Source organism: Scyliorhinus canicula, chromosome 8, assembly GCF_902713615.1.
Source record: "Scyliorhinus canicula chromosome 8, sScyCan1.1, whole genome shotgun sequence".
Lineage (NCBI taxonomy): Eukaryota > Metazoa > Chordata > Chondrichthyes > Carcharhiniformes > Scyliorhinidae > Scyliorhinus > Scyliorhinus canicula.
The window spans coordinates 186,271,612-186,292,284 of NC_052153.1; the positions used below are offsets into that span (position 1 = coordinate 186,271,612).

The window sequence follows — 20,673 nt, forward strand, 5'->3', positions numbered from 1 at the left end:
TGCGGAGTCTGCATGTTCTACCCGTGTCTGCGTGGGTTTCCTCCGGGTGCTCCGGTTTCCTCCCACAAATCCCGAAAGACGTGCCTGTTGGGTGGATTGGGCATGGTAAATTGCCCGTGGTTTAGGTGGGGTTACTGGGTTACAGGGATAGGGTGGCGGTGTGGTCTTAAGTAGGGTGCTCTTTCCAAAGGCCGGTGCACACTCGATGGGCCAAATGGCCTCCTTCTGCCCTGTAAATTCTATGCCAATTTGTTGCTTCACATAGCAAAATGCCCCAAGGCACTTCACCGGGGTGTCATCAAACAAGATACCTTCTGAACTGATAAGTTCCACCCTGCAGGAGAATGTAGAGACAGGGAGGGGGGAAAATCTGTGGAGGGATTATGGTAGTCATCATTGTTTGTATATATTACACATATCAGATGTAATATGGTAAGGCTCCTGTACTACAGGTACAGGGGTAGATCCCGGCCTGCTGGCTCCGCCCTGTAGGCGGAGTATAAATGTGTGTGCTCACCGAGCTGTAGTCATTTCGGCAGCAGCTGCAGGAGGCAACACATCTCTGCTTAATAAAGCCTCGATTACTCTCTACTCTCGTCTCGTCATAATTGATAGTGCATCAGGGCTTTGAAAGCAGGGTTGAGAATTTTAAAACTGAGGTTTTTCTGGACTGAGAAGCAGTATAGGTTAAGGATGATGGGTGAACGGGACTTGGAGCGAGTTCGGACTTTTATCCCTTAACAACAGTCGTTCCCTCATCTTTAGGAGCTTACCCTAAACTTCTCGGTGGGGGGGGGGGGGGGGGGGGGGGGGGGGGGGGAGAAAAAAGTTCAGAAATAATTTCATAGAGTTTTGAATGCATGTTTGGAAAAGGTTAAGGTCTATGAAATGAATGACAATTTACCCAGTAATTGGCCCTGTATAAGGGGCAGCACGGTAGCACAGCGGTTATCACTGTTCCTTCACGGCGCCAATGTCCAAGGTTCGATTCCCGGCTTGGGTCACTGTCTGTGCGGCGTCTGCACGTTCCCCCTGTGTCTGAGTGGGTTTCCCCCGGGTGATCTGGTTTCCTCGTGCAAGCCCCCAAAAATAAGCTGTTAGGTGAGTTGGACATTCTGAACTCCCTCTATGTACCTGAACAGGCGTCGGACTGCGGCGACTAGGGGCTTTTCACAGTAACTTCATTGCAGTGTTAATGTAAGCCTACTTGTGGCAATAAAGATTATTAAAATGAAAAGAAAGAAGAAGGTGATGACAACTACAAACAGGTTGATTCTGCATACCCTTGTTTCGAACAAATTACGATCTCTGCCATAGGAACAGGAATAGGCCATTCAGCCCCTCGAGTCTGTCCCGTCATTCAGTGAGATCATGGCTGATCTGTGACCTAACTCCATATATCCCTTAATATCTTTGCTTAGCAAAAATCTATCAATCTCAGATTTAAAATGAACAACTGTTCCAGCTTCGACTGCTGTTTGTGGGAGTGAGTTCCAAACCTCTACCATCCTTTGAGTGAAGAAGTTCTTCCCAACATCTGTCCTGAACGGTCTGGCCCTAATATTTAGATTATGCCCCCTAGTTTTAGAATCTCCAGTCAGTTTACTGAGATCAGATCACACCTTAATCTTCTAAATTCTAGCGACAACAGGCCTGATGTATGATTTCTCCTCATACCTAACCCTTGTAATAGAACAGTACAGCATAGAACAGGCCCTTCGGCCCTCGATGTTGTGCCGAGCAATGATCACCCTACTCAAACCCACGTATCCACCCTATACCCGTAACCCAACAACCCCCCCCTTAACCTTTCTTTTTAGGACACTACGGGCAATTTAGCATGGCCAATCCACCTAACCCGCACATCTTTGGACTGTGGGAGGAAACCGGAGCACCCGGAGGAAACCCACGCACACACGGGGAGGACGTGCAGACTCCGCACAGACAGTGACCCAGCCGGGAATCGAACCTGGGACCCTGGAGCTGTGAAGCATTTATGCTAACCACCATGCTACCGTGCTGCCCAAATGAAATGCAGATTTCATTTTCGTAAACCTGCGTTGCACTCCCTCCAAGGCCAATATATTCTTCCAAAGGTGTGCTGCCCAGATCTGCTCACACTACCCCACGTGCAAATCCAAGTGCGATATTTAAAATATGATGCTGAGGATAATTATCATAAATTAAGCTTTGGCAAAGAGTCATCCAGATTCGAAACGTTCGCTCCCTTCTCTCTCCACAGATGCTGTCAGATTGTCCTGTCCAGCGGTTTCTGTTTTTGTGATGATCATGAAGGCTAATTATGTGCAATCAACCATGTCCTTTGACATTCTCCACTGGTTCTTTGTGGCTGGCCACTTCCCGCAAATTTTGACCGTGCTCTCAAATCCCCATCCTCAAATCTGTTCCCCATCCTTTTTCCCATCTTCCCGTTAAGTTCCCCTCCCTTGTCACCATTCCTGATTGTTTTCCCGTTACTCTAAAGTGCTCAGCCTGTGAGCTGCTATGTGTAAAACAATTGTGCCTTTTGATACAGACTATTTAAACCCTGGTAAGAGACACATTTAGGCTAGAACCCATGGAGCCCCACCTGCCAGTTGGCATTGATGGATTGGGGTACGCTGAGATCAGAATGACTTTAGGGCTTAGAACTCTGGGTTATGGGGAGCAGGTCACAAAACTGAGCTCCAACTCTGGATTTCTTTCATACAGGTGTAACTGTGCAGAGAATTCCAACCATTGGCTTGATCCCAATCACGTCGGCCTTAGCTGAAGAGTTTGTTGGGGATGTTCTCGGACAATTGCGACATCTTGACAGGTATAGAAAACATCACGAGCTGATGACGTCGAGCACGATTCTCCGAGCCCCGCGCCGGGCCGGAGAATCGGCACAACCGGGCCACGCTGCCCCGACGTCGGCACGCAATTCTCCAAGGTGCGGAGAATCGGCGCCATTTCGTCGTGGGCCGCTGTCCGCGGTGGGGCCGCCGATTCTCCGGCCCGGATGCGCTGAGTGGCCGCGCGGAAACAGCAGAGTCCAGCCGGCGCCGTTCATCCCTGGTCGCTGCCGGCGGGAACTCTGAGCGAAGGGGGGGGTGGCCTGTGGGGCGGGGAAAAGCGCTGTTTCACCGGGGGGGGGGGGGGGGCTCCGATGGGTTCTGGCCAATGATTGGGGCTCACCAATCTGCGGGCCGGCGTCTCCACCCCCCCCCCCCCACGCCATGTTGCGTCGTGGCCGGAGCATTGAAGAAGTTCCCCACGCATGCACGGGTTGGCACGTCCCAACTGCGCATGCACGGGTTGGCGCGCCCCAACTGCGCATGCGCGGGTTGGCGCGCCCCAACTGCGCATGCGCGGGTTGGTGCGGCGCCTATTTGGTGCTGGGAAGGGACGCTGGAGTGACGTGAACCACTCCAGCGCCGTGCTGGCCCCCTGTGGGGGGATGGAATCGTTCGTCACCGTGCCCGTTTTGCGTCGTCGTAAAACGCGACGTCGTTCACGACGGTGCGAACTCATAGTCTCTATTTTGGAGAATCGCCCCGATTGTACCTCGTGTTTTGACCCTAAGTAACCAATCTTGTTTCTTTGCACTTAGCGAGGACCCTGCACTTGGATCACTATGCAAGATGAAAGCGTTTGATGAGGTCTTCCACTGGCATTCCACAAGACCGCTTGTAGAACCCCAGGTTGAGGGAATGAAGGAAGTGAGAATAATTCCAAAAGGTAAAAGAGACTGTTTAAATTCTATATGTTTCCGTAGGCATTTGTAGAACATATAGGAAACTATACATTTAATACAGTTCACGGAAACATAGGAACAGGAGTCAGCAATTCAGCCCCTCGAGCCTATTCCACCATTCAATGAGCTCATGGCTGATATCTGGCCTAACTCCATATACCTTTCGTCTATATCTCTTAATACCTTTCCGTAACAAAGATCTATCTCAGATTTGAATTTAACAACTGTTCCAGCTTCGACTGCTGTCTGCGGGAGTGAGTGCCAAACCTCTACCACCCTTCGAGTGAAGAACTTCTTCCCAACATCTCTCCTGAACGGTCTGGCCCTAATTTTCAGACTATGCCTCCCAGTTTTAGAATCCCCAGCCAGTGGACATAGTTTATCTTTATCTACCCTTTCCCTGTTAATATATTGAATACTTTGATTATATGATCCCGTAACCTTCTAAATTCTAGAGAAAACAAGCTTAATTTGAGTCATTTCTCCTCGTAATTGTGGTAGTCACCACTGTTCTTTTGTGCATACTGCATACGAGGGTAATACGGTAAGGCCCCTGTACTTCAGGTATGGGGGTAGATCCCTGCCTGCTGGCTCCGCCCAGTAGGCGGAGTATAAATGTGTGTGCTCACCGAGCTGCAGCCATTTCAGCAGCAGCTGCGGGAGGCTCCACATCTCTGCGTAATAAAGCCTCGAATACTCTCTACTCTCGTCTCATCGTAATTGATAGTGCATCAGTAATTTAAGCCCTGTAGTCCAGGTATCATTTTTGTAAATCTATGTTGAACTCACTCCGAGGCCAAAATATCCTTCCGAAGATGTGGTGCCCAGAACTGCTCACAGTGACTCCACATGGGGTTAATACAATTACTTAGGCTTCACAATACAGAGGAATGTCATTGAGCCCAACCAGTTCATGGGACAATGAGGCTGTTGGAGTAGTAATGGGGAACAAAGGCAGAGGAACTGAATAGATACTTTGCATCAGTCTTCACAGTGGAAGACACCAGTGGGATACCAGAACTTCAAGAAAGTCAGGGGGCTGCGGTGAGCGTAATGACCACCGCTAAGGGCCGGCACGGTAGCACAGTGGTTAGCACTGTTGCTTCACAGCCCTAGGGTCCTGAGTTCGATTCCCGGCTTAGTCACTGTCCATGTGGAGTCTGCACGTTCTCCCGGTGTCTGCGTGGGTTTCCTCTGGGTGCTCCGGTTTCCTCCCACAAGTCCCGAAAGATGTGCTATTAGGTAATTTGGACATTCTGAATTCTCCCTCTCTGTACCCGAACAGGCGCCGGAATGTGGCGACTAGGGGATTTTCACAGTAACGATAGTGTTAATGTAAGCCTACTTGTGACAATCAAAATTAGTATTATTTTTATTATTAAGGAGAAGGTGCTGGGGAAACTGAAAGGTCAAAGTTGGATAAATAACCCAGACCGGATGGACTATGCCCCAGGATTCTAAAAGAGATAGCTGAGGAGATTGTGGAGGCATTGGTGGTGATATTTCAGGAATCACTGGAGGCAGGGAGGGTCCCAGAGGATTGGAAAGTGGCTAATGTAACACCACTGTTCAAGTTGGGAGGGAGGCAGAAGACAGGAAATTATAGGCCGACTTATAGCCTGACTTCGGTCATTGGTAATATTTTAGAGTCTATTATTAAGGATGAGATTGTGGATTACTTGGTATTTCATTGTAAAATAGTGCCGAGTCAGCACGGCTTCATCAATGGGCGGTCATGCCTGAAAAATCTACTGGAATTCCTTGAGTTGGTAACGAGGAAGTTAGACCAAGGAAAGCCAGTAGACATGATCTATTCAGATTTCCAGGAGGCTTTTGATAAGGCGCTGTACAGGAGACTGCTAGATACGATAAGAGCCCATGGTGTTTGGGGCAAGGTACTGGGTTGGATAGAGGTTGACTGACTGGCAGAAGGCTGAGAGTGGGAATAAAGGAGTCTTTTTCTGGATGGCAGCCGGTGACTAGTGGTCTTCCGCTGGGGTCAGTGTTGGGGCCACAACGTTTCACGAAGAAGGAACAGGCATTATTGAAGAAGCAGGGGGGCTGCAGAAGGGTTAGGGCAAAGAAATGGCAGATGGAATACCTTGTAGAAGAGTGTGAGATTATGCACATTGGTAGGAAGAATAGAGGTAAAGACCATTTTCCAAATGGGACATGATTCTGAAAGTCTGAAGGACAAAGGGACATAGAGTCTTGGTTCGTGATTCTCTTAAGGTTAACGTGCAGGTTCAGTCGGCAGTTAGGAAGGCAAATGCGGGCAGCACGGTGGCACAGTGGTTAGCATTGCTGCCAACGGCGCTGAGGACCCGGGTTGGAATCCCGGCCCTGGGTCACTGTCCGTGTGGAGTTTGCACGTTCTCCCTATGTCTGCATGGGTTTCACCCCCACAACCCAAAGATGTGCAGGGTAGGTGGATTGGCCACGCTAAATTGCCCCTTAATTGGAAAAAATAATTGGGTACTCTAAAATTTTTTTAAAAAGGAAGGCAAATGCAATGTTAGCATTCATGTCGAAAGGGCTAGAATACAAGACCAGGGATGTACTTCTGAGGCTGTATAAGGCTCTGGTCAGACCCCATTTGGAGTATTGTGAGCAGTTGTGGGCCCCGTATCTAAGGAAGGATGGACTGGCCTTGTAAAGGGTCCAGAGGAGGTTGACAAGAATGATCCCTGGAATGAAGAACTTGTCGTATGAGGAACGGTTGAGGACTCTGGGTCTGTATTCGATGGAGTTTAGAAGGATGAGGGGGATCTTATTGAAACTTATAGAATACTGAAAGGCCTGGATAGAGTGGAGGTGGAGAAGATGTTTCCATTAGTAGGAGAAACTAGAAAGTCGAGGGCACAGCCTCCGATTGAAAACAGAGATGAGGAGGAATTTCTTCAGCCAGAGGGTGGTGAATCTGTGGAACTCTTTGCCGCAGAAGGCTGTGGAGGCCAAATCACTGAGTGTTTTTAAGACAGAGATAGATAGGTTCTTGATTAGTAAGGGGATCAGGGGTTACGGGGAGAAGGCAGGAGATTGGGCATGAGAAACACTGAAGCCATGATCGAATGGCGGAGCAGACCCAATGGGTGCCAGGTGGCATTGCAAGGGTCCCATGCTGGCAGTGCCAGGGTGCCCAGTTGGCATCAGGGGTGGCAGGCCACCATTCTGTCCAGAGCCCGACCACCTGGAGGCCTCCAATCTCCGAGGAGTCCTCCCCAGGTGCCGATATGCCTGGCTCACGTTTGTGTGGACCAGTGGGGAGGTCTCCTAGGTGCGGGCAGCTGATCCCGGACCATGGCAGGCTCCAGCACGAACATTTTTCAGTGAGGCTAACTGCTCACGTAAATATGCAATCTGGATTCCGCCAATTGAGGACGAAATCCAGATTGCGACGTCTCGCGAGATCTAATGAGATCTCAACGGCGTCCCGAGCATCGTAAATATCGCAAGAGGCCTCTCGCAAGGTTTATAATAATAATGTTTATTAGTGTCGCAAGTAGGCTGACATTAACACTGCAATGAAGTTACCATGAAAAACCCCTAGTCGCCACACACTCCGGCGCCTGTTCGGGTACACGGAGGAAGAATTCAGAATGCCCAATTCACCTAACAGCGCGTCTTTCGTGACTTGTGGGAGGAACCCGGAGCGCCCGGAGGAAACCCACGCAGACACAGGGAGAACGTGCAGACCCTGCACAGGCAGTGGCCCAAGCCAGGAATTGTACGTTGGATCCTGGCGCTGTGAAGCAACGATGCTAACCACTGTGCTACCGTGCCACCCTCGCCGTGTCACCAAATCGTGCGCGGCGAGGCTGTACGGTCGCACCCATCGAAAAATTGAAAGTAGTAGCAGAGTAGGCCACTCAGCCTTTTGGGCCTACTCCGCCATTCAATAAGATCATAGCTGACCCTTTATCTCAACGCCATACTCCTGTTCTCTCCCCATACCCCTGACACCTTAAAGAGTCTGGAAATCTACCTATTTCTCTCATAAATATATTCAGTGACTTGGCCTCCAAAACCTTCGATGGTTGCTAAATTGGATAGCACTGTGGCTTCACAGCACCAGTGTCCCAGGTTCGATTCCCGGTTGGGTCACTGTCTGTGCGGAGTCTGCACGTTGTCTGCGTGGGTTTCCTCCGGGTGCTCCGTTTTTTTCCCCACAGTCCAAAGACGTGCAGGTCAGGTGGATTGGCCGTGATAAATTGCTCTTAGTGACCAAGTAAACGTTAGGAGGGGCTACTGGGTTACGGGGATAGGGTGGAAGTGGGGGCTTAAGTGGGTCCGTGCAGACTCTAATGGGCCGAATGGCCTCCTTCTGCACTGTATGTTCCATGTTCCCCACAAGAGGAAACATTCTCTCGTTATCCACTCTGTCAAAACCTTTCAGAATTTTCAATACCTCTACTTGGCCAGCCCTCGGCCTTCTCCTTTGAAGAAAGGACAGATGCCGCCTGTCAGTTCTTTGATGCTGTGTGCAGCCGCACATTTTTGGTATCACCCCCGGTAAATTGCCTCTACATCCTCTCTATTGTATCTATATCCTTTTCATAACATGGTGACCACGGCACAGTGTTCTCAGGTGGTTTGAGCTATGGTGCCCAAAGGTGCAAGGTTCCCACAGTGACTGTCCCTTCCCTCAATCAACATAGGGCACATTCAGTAAATAAACGTGTGTGTCAGCTGCACTCTGCAAATTGAGAAATCAAGAAATGTATTTCGATTGATTCACTTTTTAATTCAATCACTCGTTATCTGCTTCGATATTCTTCACAGATCCATGGGAAAAGAAGAAAATGTTACGTCAGCAGCAAAGGCTTGTTGTGTTTGAGAGACTTTATGCAGAATCCTTGGATGAAAACGCAGCAGTGACAATTGTCACCAATCAGAATGAGGTTACCAAGTGCCAACCAAAGCAGCAGCCAGCTCCCAAATGTGGCAACAACAAGAAAGCGGTGGTAAGTCACACCCCCGGGGGTACGTCACACACCCAGGGTACACCACACCCCCAGGGTACGTCACACACCGAGGGGTACGTCACACACCCAGGGTACACCACATCCCCAGGGGTACGGCACACCCCCAGGGTACGTCACACACCGAGGGGTACATCACACACCCAGGGTACACCACACCCCCAGGGGTACGGCACACCCCCAGGGTACACCACACCCCCAGGGGTACGGCACACCCCCAGGGTATATCACAATTGCAGGGATATGTCATACCCACAGGGGTAAGTCATACACCCGGGGCACGTCACATGCCCAGGATACGTCACACCCCCAGGGTACGTCACATCCCCAGGGGTACGTCACACACCCAGGGGTACGTCACACACCCAGGGGTACGTCACACCCCCGGGGTACGTCACACCCCCGGGGTACGTCACACACCCGGGGTACGTCACACACTCGAGGTACGTCACACATTCGGTGTACGTCACACCCCCAGGGTACATCACACCCTCAGGGTATATCACACTCCCAGGGTATATCACACCCCCAGGGTATATCACACTCCCAGGATATATCACACTCCCAGAGTATGTCACACTCCCAGGATACGTCACATGCCCAGGATGCGTCGCACACCGAGGGGTACGTCGCACACCGAGGGGTACGTCGCACACCGAGGGGTACGTCGCACACCGAGGGGTACGCCGCACACCGAGGGGTACGCCGCACACCGAGGGGTACGCCGCACACCGAGGGGTACGCCGCACACCGAGGGGTACGCCGCACACCGAGGGGTACGCCGCACACCGAGGGGTACGCCGCACACCGAGGGGTACGCCGCACACCGAGGGGTACGCCGCACACCGAGGGGTACGCCGCACACCGAGGGGTACGCCGCACACCGAGGGGTACGCCGCACACCGAGGGGTACGCCGCACACCGAGGGGTACGCCGCACACCGAGGGGTACGCCGCACACCGAGGGGTACGCCGCACACCGAGGGGTACGCCGCACACCGAGGGGTACGCCGCACACCGAGGGGTACGTCGCACACCGAGGGGTACGTCGCACACCGAGGGGTACGTCGCACACCGAGGGGTACGTCGCACACCGAGGGGTACGTCGCACACCGAGGGGTACGTCGCACACCGAGGGGTACGTCGCACACCCTGGGTACGTCGCACACCCTGGGTACGTCGCACACCCTGGGTACGTCGCACACCCTGGGTACGTCGCACACCCTGGGTACGTCGCACACCCTGGGTACGTCGCACACCCTGGGTACGTCGCACACCCTGGGTACGTCGCACACTCTGGGTACGTCGCACACTCTGGGTACGTCGCACACTCTGGGTACGTCGCACACTCTGGGTACGTCGCACACTCTGGGTACGTCGCACACGCTGGGTACGTCGCACACTCTGGGTACGTCGCACACTCTGGGTACGTCGCACACTCTGGGTACGTCGCACACTCTGGGTACGTCGCACACTCTGGGTACGTCGCACACTCTGGGTACGTCGCACACTCTGGGTACGTCGCACACTCTGGGTACGTCGCACACTCTGGGTACGTCGCACACTCTGGGTACGTCGCACACTCTGGGTACGTCGCACACCCAGGGGACGTCACACACCCAGGGGTACGTCACACACCCAGGGTACGTCATACACCCAGGGTACGTCACACACCCAGGGTACGTCACACTCCCAGGGTACGTCACACTCCCAGGGTACGTCACACTCCCAGGGTACGTCACACAACCAGGGTACGTCACACTCCCAGGGTACGTCACACAACCAGGGTACGTCACACACTCGGGGTACGTCACTGACCCAGGGGTAATTCACAGCCCCAGGGGTACTTCACCCCCCCCCCCCCCGGGGTACATCACATACCCGGAGTACGTCACATCCCCAGGGGTATGTCACACCACGAGAGGTACATCAAATATGCAGAATAAGTACGTACAACCATATGATATAGGAGCAGAGTAAGGCTACTCGGCTCAATGATCCTGTTCCACCATTCAATCATGGCCGATATTTTTCTCATCCCCATTCTCCTGCCTTCTTCCCATAACCCCTGATGCCCTTATTAATCAAGAACCTATCTATCTCTGTCTTAAAAACACTCAGTGATTTGGCCTCCACAGCTTTCTGCGACAAAGAGTTCCACAGATTTGCCACCCTCTGGCTGAAGAAATTCCTCCTCATCTCGGTTTTAAAGGATCGTCCCTTCAGTCTGGGGCTGTGCCCTTGATTCCTAGTTTCTTCCACTAGTAAAAGCATCTTCTCCACGTCCACTCTATCTAGGCCTCTCATTAGTCTGTAAGCTTCAATAGGATCCCCCTCATCCTTCTAAACTCCATCGAGTACAGGGCAATGTCCTCAACTGCTCCTCATATGACAGGCCCTTCATTCCAGAAATCATTCTGCCTCTGGCTCTATTCTTCCTTCCAAAGTATATAACCTCGCGCTTTTCCACATGATATTCCATCTGTCACTTAATTACGCACTCTCCTAGCCTGTCCATGTCCTTCTGCAGCCCGCCTGCTTCCTTAATACTACCTGTCCCTCCACAGATAAAGCAAAAAGTGCAGAAGATACTGGAAGTCTGCAGAGGGATTTGGATAGGTTAAGTGAATGGGCTAGGGTCTGGCAGATGGAATACAATGTTGACAAAGGTGAGGTTTTGGTAGAAATAACAAAAAAAAGGATTGTTATCTAAATTATAAAATATTAAACCATGCTGCTGTGCAGAGAGACCTGGGTGTCCTAGTGCATGAGTCGCAAAAAGTTGGTTTACAGGTGCAACGGGTGATTAAGGCGAATGGAGTTTTGCCCTTCATTGCTAGAGGGATGGAGTTTAAGACTAGGGAGGTTATGCTGCAATTGTATAAGGTGTTAGTGAGGCCACACCTGGAGTATTGTGTTCAGTTTTGGTCTCCTTACCTGAGAAAGAACGTACTGGCGCTGGAGGGCGTGCAGAGGGGATTCACTAGGTTAATCCCAGAGCTGAAGGGGTTGGATTACGAGGAGAGGTTGAGTAGACTGGGACTGTACTCGTTGGAATTTAGAAGGATGCGGGGAGGGGGGAATCTTATAGAAACATCTAAAATTATGAAGTGAATAGATAGGATAGATGTTCTTTCCAGTGGCGGGTGAAGGCAGAACTAGGGGGCAAAGCCTCAAATTAAGGGGAAGTAGATTTAGGATTGAGTTTAGGAGGAACTTCTTCACCCAAAGGGTTGTGAATCTATGGAATTCCTTGCTCAGTGAAGCAGTTGAGGCTCCTTCATTACATGTTTTTAAGGTAAAGATAGATAGTTTTTTGAAGAATAAAGGGATTAAGGGTTATGGTGTTCGGGCCGGAAAGTGGAGCTGAGTGAACGAAAGATCAGCCATGATCTCAGTGAATAGTGGAGCAGGCTCGAGGGGCCAGATGGCCTACTCCTGCTCCTAGTTCTTATGTTCTTATGTTCTTATGTTATGTTCTTTGTATCATCTGCAAACTTAGCAACAATGCCTTTGGTTCTTTCTTACAAATCATTAATGTATATCGTGAAACGTTGTGGTCCCTGCACCGACCCCTGAGGCACACCACTAGTCACCGCCTGCCATCCTGAAAAGGACCCCTTTATCCCCACTCTCTGCCTTCTGCCAGACAGCCAATCCTCTATTCATGTCAGGATCTTACCCTTAACACCATGGGCTCTTATCTTATTTAGCAGCCTCCTATACAGCAACGTTTCAAACCCTTCTAGAAATGTGAATAGATCAAGTCCACTGGTTCTCCTTTGCCAAACTTCCTCATTTCCGTCTCAAAGAACTTTAACAGATTTGTCAGACAGGCCCTCCCCTTGACGAATCCTTGCTGGCTCAGTCCTATTTTACCAAGCACTTTCAAATATTTTGCAATCTCATCCTTAATAATCAACTCTAAAATCTTACCAATGACCAAATTCAGGCTAACCGGCCTATAATTTTCCATCTTCTTTCTCCCTCCCTTCTTAAACAGCGGTGTTACATTAGCCACTTTCAAGTCATCTGAGACCTGTCATGCCTCCAGTGATTCCTGAAAGATCACCATCAATGCCTCCACAATCTCCTCAGCTACATCCTTTAGAATCCTGGAATGTAGTTCATCCTGTCCAGGGGATTTATCCACCTTCAGACCTTTCAGCTTCCCCAGCACCTTTTCCTTAGTGATGGTCACTTTCTCACCTCTGACCTCAGACTCTTGTGAAGGCCTGGCATACCATGGTGTCTTCCACCGTGAAGACTGATGCAAAGTTCCTATTCAGTTCCTCTGCCATTTCCTTCTTCCCTGTTTCTACATCTCCAGCCTCACTTTGCAGTGGTCCAATGTCCTTTCTTACCTCCCTCTTACCTTTCTGAAAAATACTCTTGCAATCTTCTTTTATATTACTAGCTAGCTTACACTCATATTTCATCTTCTCCCCCCTTATTGCTTTTTTGGTTGTCCTCTGCTTGCTTTTAAAGGCTTCCCAATCCTCTGGCATTCCACTAATCCTTGCCACTTTGTGTACTTTTTCTTTTTCTTTTATACTTTATCAGCAATGGATGCCTCATCCTCCCCTTAACATGTTTCCTCCTCCTTCGGGTGAATTTATGTTGTGCCTCCTGAATAACCACCAAATATTGCCAATGCTGTCCAAATGTCTTCCCTTCTAAGTTCCGCTTCCAATCAACTCTGGCCAGCTCCTCCCTCATGTCTTTGTATTTACCTTTATTCTATTTTAAAACCATTACATCTGATTCCAGCATCTCCCTGCAGAGGGCAGTGGGTGCCTGGAACCCGCTGCCGGAGGAGGTGGTGGAAGCAGGGACAATAGTGACGTTTAAGGGGCATCTTGACAAATACATGAATAGGATGGGAGTAGAGGGATACGGACCCAGGAAGTGTAGAAGATTTTAGTTTAGACAGACAGCGTGGTCGGCACAGTCTTGGAGGGCCAAAGGGCCTGTTCCTGTGCTGTATTTTTATATGTTCTTTGTTCTTAGTTCTCCCTCTCAAACTGCAGGGTGAATTATTATTGTAGCATAGTGGTTAGCACCATTGCTTCATAGTGCCAGGGACCCGTGTTCGATTCCCGGCTTGGGTCACTGTCTGTGCGGAGTCTCCATGTTCTCCCCGTGTCTGCGTGGGTTTCCTCCGGGTGCTCCGGTTTCCTCCCACAAGTCCCGAAAGACGTGCTTGTTAGGTGAATTGGACATTCTGAATTCTCCCTCAGTGTACCCGAATGTGGCGACTAGGGGCTTTTCACAGTAACTTCATTGCGGTGTTAATGTAACCTACTTTGAACATAGAACATACTTGTGACAATAATAAAGACGATTATTATTACCCTATTGTGGTCACTGTCCCCTAAGGGTTCCTTCACCTTAAGTTCCCTAATCAAGTCTGACTCATTACACATCACTAAATGCAGTATTGCCTGTTGCCTAGTGTTCCCTGCTCTAAAAAACCTTCCCGTATACATTCCAGGAATTCCTTTCCTTGGGATCCACTTAGCTCAGGTAGTAATCCTGGGATTATCACCTATTTGGTTCTGCCTTTCAATTTAGCCCTTAGCTGCTCATATTCCCTCAGCGGAACCTCTCCTTGTTCTATCTATGTTGTTGGGAACGATGTCGACCACGACAACTGGATCTTTACCTTCCCGCTCCAAGTTCCTCTGCAGCCCAGATGAGATATCCCGATCCCAAGCATTTAAACAGGCAGGCAACAAAACCTTCAGGATTCTTGATCCTGGTCACAGAGAACAGTGTCTATGCCCCCAACTATACTATCCCCGAATATGACTGCATTTCGTTTCTCCCCCCCCCCCCTCACTTGAATGGCTCCCTGTACCACGGTGCTGTGGTCAGTTTGCTCATCCATCCTGCAGTCCCCCTTCCTGCCCACACAGGGAGCAAGAATCTCAAACCTGTTGGACAAGGACAAAGGCTGAGGCTCCTACAACCCTACCTCCTGGATCCCTTGACCTACCTCATTCATAGTCACACCCTTCTGTACCTGACCAGTGGCTGAATTCAAGGTAGTTAATCTAAGGGGTGTGAAACACAGTGTACAGGTAACTCTTACCCTCCCTCATGTGTCACTGCATTCAAAGCTCAGACTCCAGTTCATCAAACCTGGGCCAAATTTCCTCAAGCAACCAACACTTACTACAGACATGGCCACTGGGAACCACAACAGGGTCCCCCAATTCCCAAATCATGCAGGTAGAGCACATCGCCTGGCCCTTCATCACTATTTCATTTAATTCATTTTTAATTTTTTTTAAAATTTACAATTAGTTTTGATCTTTTTTATATGTAACATTTTTCTCTTTTTTTCCTTTAATCTGAAGCAATTTAGAACAGGTAATGCAAGTCAGCAGTTACTCATCAGCCAACGAACTTACCGTTTTCCTATGATGTCACTGCTGAATTGTTTTTCTAACTCAGCCGCTGCCCAGAGGCGCCTTCCCAGGTCCCACTCATTTTAAATCTCCGCTCTGACTATCAACATCCACTCTTTTTAAAACTCCGTTCTGACTCTCCGCTCCCGCTCCGACACTCGGCTCCCGCTCCGACACTCGGCTCCCGCTCCGACACTCGGCTCCCGCTCCGACACTCGGCTCCCGCTCCGACACTCGGCTCCCGCTCCGACACTCGGCTCCCGCTCCGACACTCGGCTCCCGCTCCGACACTCGGCTCCCGCTCTGACTCTCGGCTCCCGCTCTTTTTAAATGTCCGCTCTGACTCTCAGCTCCCGCTCTTTTTAAATGCCCCCTCTGACTCTCAGCGCCCACACAATGCCTGGAGCTTCCCCTGGAGTTTGCCCCTGGACCCCGGAACACCACCACAATCGCTGGGGGGACCATCTTTCATGTGGATCTTTCAGCTTCAGTGTCATCGACGAGGTCCACTTTCAAGCTCGAAGGTGTTCCTGCAATTCCATATTCATTCTTCAGGAGGTCCATCTTACATAAGAACGTAAGAACATAAGAACTAGGAGCAGGAGTAGTCCATCTGGCCCCTCGAGCCTGCTCCGCCATTCAATTAGATCATGGCTGATCTTTTGTGGACTCAGCTCCACTTTCCGGCCCGAACACCATAACCCTTAATCCCTTTATTCTTCAAAAAACTATCTATCTTTACTTTAATCTATCTTTATCTTGCTTCTCCTATGCTGGGACAGCGATGTTGGGAGCCTTGTAGATATAATGCCTAGATACTACGGTGTTCAATGTGCCATAAAGCAAACCCGGCCATGAAATGCAGTGCTAAACCCCCAGTTGCACAAGCAAAATCCAAGAGGCTGGATTCTCTGCCCCGTCTGCGCCGCATATCTGTTTTATTGGGATTCTCCGTTATGCTAGTCAATGGGGTTTCCCATTGTGGGGCAACCCCACACCATCGGGAAACCCCCAAGCTGCCGGCCTAACGGAGTATCCCGCCGGCATAGGTTTATTAACAAGAACATAAAACTTAAACACACAAGATTACAGTTACACAGTTAAAATTAGCCTTACAAAATAGTCCCTGCCAACGGTTCCTGTCTGATCAGACACATAGGCAGTAGTACCCTTATATATGTTGAACCATAAAAATCCAGTAATATTGTCCAAGGGAAAACAATTGTTGCTTTAATAGAAGTATGCCACATGACCTCTCGACCCCCGCGGCCAACCCCCCTACTCTTGCTGTGGGAATTCAAAACATCAGAATAAGACTGCTTTTTGCAGCCCAAGCCTTTTCTGGTTTAACTGGATGACTGATTTAAATTGATCTTCTCCCAGCCCAGAGCTGTGTCTGGGCAATCTTCTTCACACAGCCAACACCATTTGTGGGCAGCACGGTAGCATGGTGGTTAGCATAAATGCTTCACAGCTCCAGGGTCCCAGGTTCGATTCCCGGCTGGGTCACTGTCTGTGCAGAGTCTGCAAGCCCTCCCCGTGTCTGCGTGGGTTTCCTCCGGGTGCTCCGGTTTCCTCCCACAGTCCAAAGATGTGCGGGTTAGGTGGATTGGCTATGCTAAATTGCCCTTAGTGTCCTAAAAAAATAAGGTTAATGGGGGGGGGGGGGGGGGGGGGGGGGCTGTTGTTGGGTTACTGGTATAGGGTGGATACGTTGACTTGAGTAGGGTGATCATTGCTCGGCACAACATCGAGGGCCGAAGGGCCTGTTCTGTGCTGTACTGTTCTATGTTCTATGTTCTAACACCAAATCAAGTTAACATCTCTCCTGAAATATACATTTACCTTTCCATCTACAATATTATTGTCCTCAGCACGTCTTTGAACTCAACTTTCCAAAATATAAACATCTTTTGTGCTTTACTTTCAGGTCCAATAAAATTTAATAGCCTTTCTTTGGTTACTTCAGAAACCTTTACAAGTTGGAAACCTTACTTACACCCCATTGAAATTTAACGGTATTTACTTACACTACGCTCTGCCAGGAAAGTTTCATTACACCTTTACTCTTTCATACCGTCCCAAACAATCTCCCCTTCGTAACCTTTTCCCAGGTTAATTAAATCATTTACACACCCACATGCACATATACACATATGCACATACATGCACATATACACATGCATGCACATTCATGCACATATACACGTGCACGCACATTCATGCACATATATACATGCACACACATTCATGCGCACACACAAACTGCCTGCTTCACAGAATAACACAATATTCCCGAAAGATATTTTTAAAAGTAACATCTATGCTCACAGCACACCCATACTCACTCACATACACACACATTCACGCACAGAACCACTCACACAATCTCACTGTCGCACACAGACACACACAAACGCGTACTCACTCTCGCTCACACAGACACACTTACGTGCACACTTGCTCACTCACAGCCACACACATTTACATTCACTCACACTCACTCACACACAGACACACAACTCGCTGGCTCACCCACACACTCACTCTCACTCACACACAGACACACACATACTCACTCTCACTAACGTAGACACATTTACGTGCACTCTCACACACACAGACACACATTTACATACACTCACTTACACACAGACACACAACCTTAACCTGGCTCACGCACACAGAGACATATTTAATCTTGCTCACATACAGACACACACTCACCCACACACAGACACACACTCACACTCACTCATACACCCACATGCACACTCCCATTCATTCACACACACACACGCAAACCCATGCTTGCTGCTCACTTATTTTGCACCTGCTCCACCGTGCTGAACATATATTGAATATTAGCCACGAGGTAGGGTTTGCCCATGCTTAGAGTTTATTTACCTCTCTCAAACTCTCTCAAAACCAGAAGACGCGTGCAGCCCTCATCATTGAAGCACAGGCGAAGAGGAAGGAGGCGGAAATGGAGAAGAGGGCCTGGGAAGTATGGCACACACAGAAGGAATCAATCAAGAAAGAAATCAGCCAGGACTTTGACAAAGGAATGAAATGTCTGGAGAAGTTTCTACAGCGTTGTAAAAGTGACGTTGTGAAAGTTACCGCTGAGATGGAAGGGATTGAATATTGCTGTAAAGCCTGGGACGAACGCTGCCAACCTAAAGGTAGAAACGGTGCACTTACTCTGGATTTTATGGCTTTTACCCCTCCCCCCCCTCCCCCAAGTCAGATCTGGCAATACAGCAACAACTTACATTTATGTAACCCCAGAATGACCACAGCAGTGGTGTTAAAACTGAGCATCACCGAGGAGATGTTAGAGCAGTGGGTCTGAAGCTTGGTGAACGTTTTGATGAATGTTTTGAAGAAGGAAAGGAGGTAAAGGGGGCAGAGTGGGTTAAAGGGGGAATCCCAGATTTGCGAATCTGAAGGCACGGCAGCCGATGGTGAAGCAAAGAGGGTGGACATGGTGAAGACAAGGGAGTTCCGAATGCAAATTAATCCGAGCAAAATGAGTGTTTATGCAGATAGGAAGAACTAAGCAATGAAAACAAACCATGTGAGAGTACCTTTAGGAAATGGGTGTTTATAACTGGGTGTGTATATAAATATCTGTAGCGAAATGGGTGCTTATTACTGCAGTGATGTCAAAGTGTGGGTGGAGCTGTGCTGTCTGTCAGCTTTTTACTTTTGTTTTAGGCTGTTTGCTGCAGGGTGTGCTTTAGTTTCCTTTTCAGTGTTGGAGCTGAAGCCAGACAGAGCAGGTGTACTGTTGATCTCTCTGCCATCAAAAGACTATCTCTGGATCATTTGGTGAAGTCAAAATTATAAATGTTCTCTGTAGTGAATGCAAACCTAATGTGCTTCTGGTAAAAGTGTTTTATGTCTTCTGGATGTTAAAAGGACAGTTTATGGATTATTTAGTGTTGTATTCTTTGGGGTTGTATTTCAACTAATGGTTGCTAAGATGTTCACTGTATGTTTTAAACAGGTTAACTTGAGTTCATAGAATAAACATTGTTTTGCTTTAAAAAATACTTTTCCATTTCTCCTGCACCGCACCTGTAGAGTGGGCCGTGTGCTCCCCATACCACAATCTATTGAAAATTGTGGGTCAGGGGAAAATCCATGATACACTTTGGGGTTCTCTAAACTCTGGCCCATATCATATCGCAGACATAGAGGAATGCTCCTCAGCGGCCAAGTTAATTTCGATGGCAGCTAAATGAAAGCCAACAATAGACCAACATGTAATGTAACCAGACACTCCGAGTAAAAGGTAAAATGGTCTTAGTCCCAGACGACCATAGGCTGCTTTTCCCTTTGAGGGGGAGAGAGCTGACTGGCGGTGATTTAACCTGAGGGTCACCACGCCTCAGGCGAGGGGCAGGGTTGTCAAGGCGAGGCCTTCGTGAATAACGTTCGGGTACTGCACTGAGAGAGTGAGCCACTGCTAAAGGTGGCAGCTTTTCAATGAGATGTCAAACGGAGGCCCTCTCAGGTGGAAGTTAAAATCTCCCACGTTGCTTGTAATATTCTGACGGATGGTTAATTAATGAATAACGGTTTATTAAAGTAATAACTTTGGCCAATCAGGTCACATGGCACTCTGGGGCTCCTTCCCCTTGAAGGGGCACGCTACCACAGCGCTATTTTGAAGAAGGAAAGGGGAGATCTGCCTGGGTGACCCGCTCAATATTTATCCCTGAATCATGGTAGCATAGTGGTTAGCACTATGGCTTCACTGTGGAGGGAGAAGGCCTGGCTTGAGCCAATTAATGGCTCAACATTAAATGGCAGCGGAAGGATCTGGTTCAGCAGGAGCCAGGTAGACCCTGATGTTTTCACCCACGAATGGAGATCCCAGCCCCCCCCCCCCCCCCACCCCCGCCCCTCCTCCTGCCTGTGTAAAGTTCAATCCATTACCTTCCACGTCAAACACGGGCGAGATGGCATGTCATGGGAGAGGTGTTTTCAGAACCCGAAAATGTATCATGGAGTTCAACCAACCCCCACCTTTAATGGATTGTTGCTTTTGAAGCACACGGCTTGTTCCCCAGGTGTAGTATTACAATTATGCATATGTGGTTTTTAAAACAAAACAATGTTTATTCCATGAACTCAAATTAACCTTTTAAATAAACATTGGATCTCTTAACACCCCCTTACTTCAAAGATAACCCCGAAAATAATACAACACTACCCAATCCTGCAAACTGTTCCTTTACACATCCAAAAGACTTAACAAATCCTTCAAACAGAAGCACATTAGATTAATGTTCAATACTGAGACCTTTTTACAATTCCGATTTCACCAAAGGATTAAGAGATAGTCCTTCATGGCAAGAGATCACCGGCAATGCAGCTCTCAGCCACACCCAAGCTTTCTTCAAACTGAAACTTAAAACTCAGAACTAACCTCAAAATGGCCGAACTGAGCTCAGCTCCGCCCACTCTCTGACATCACAATTTTCTTAAAGGTACATTGCTCGAACATCCATTTCTTAAAGGTGCTCTCA

General features: G+C 49.0%; 1 protein-coding gene across 1 annotated transcript in view; it reads left to right on the forward strand.

Moving 5' to 3' along the window:
• LOC119970734 (probable ATP-dependent RNA helicase DDX60) overlaps positions 1-20,673 on the forward strand; it is a 174,252-nt gene that overhangs the window by 74,414 nt on the left and 79,165 nt on the right. The window contains 4 exon segments of the mRNA XM_038805842.1: positions 2,713-2,818; positions 3,596-3,723; positions 8,522-8,703; positions 18,066-18,318. Coding sequence (XP_038661770.1) covers positions 2,713-2,818; positions 3,596-3,723; positions 8,522-8,703; positions 18,066-18,318 — 669 coding nt within the window.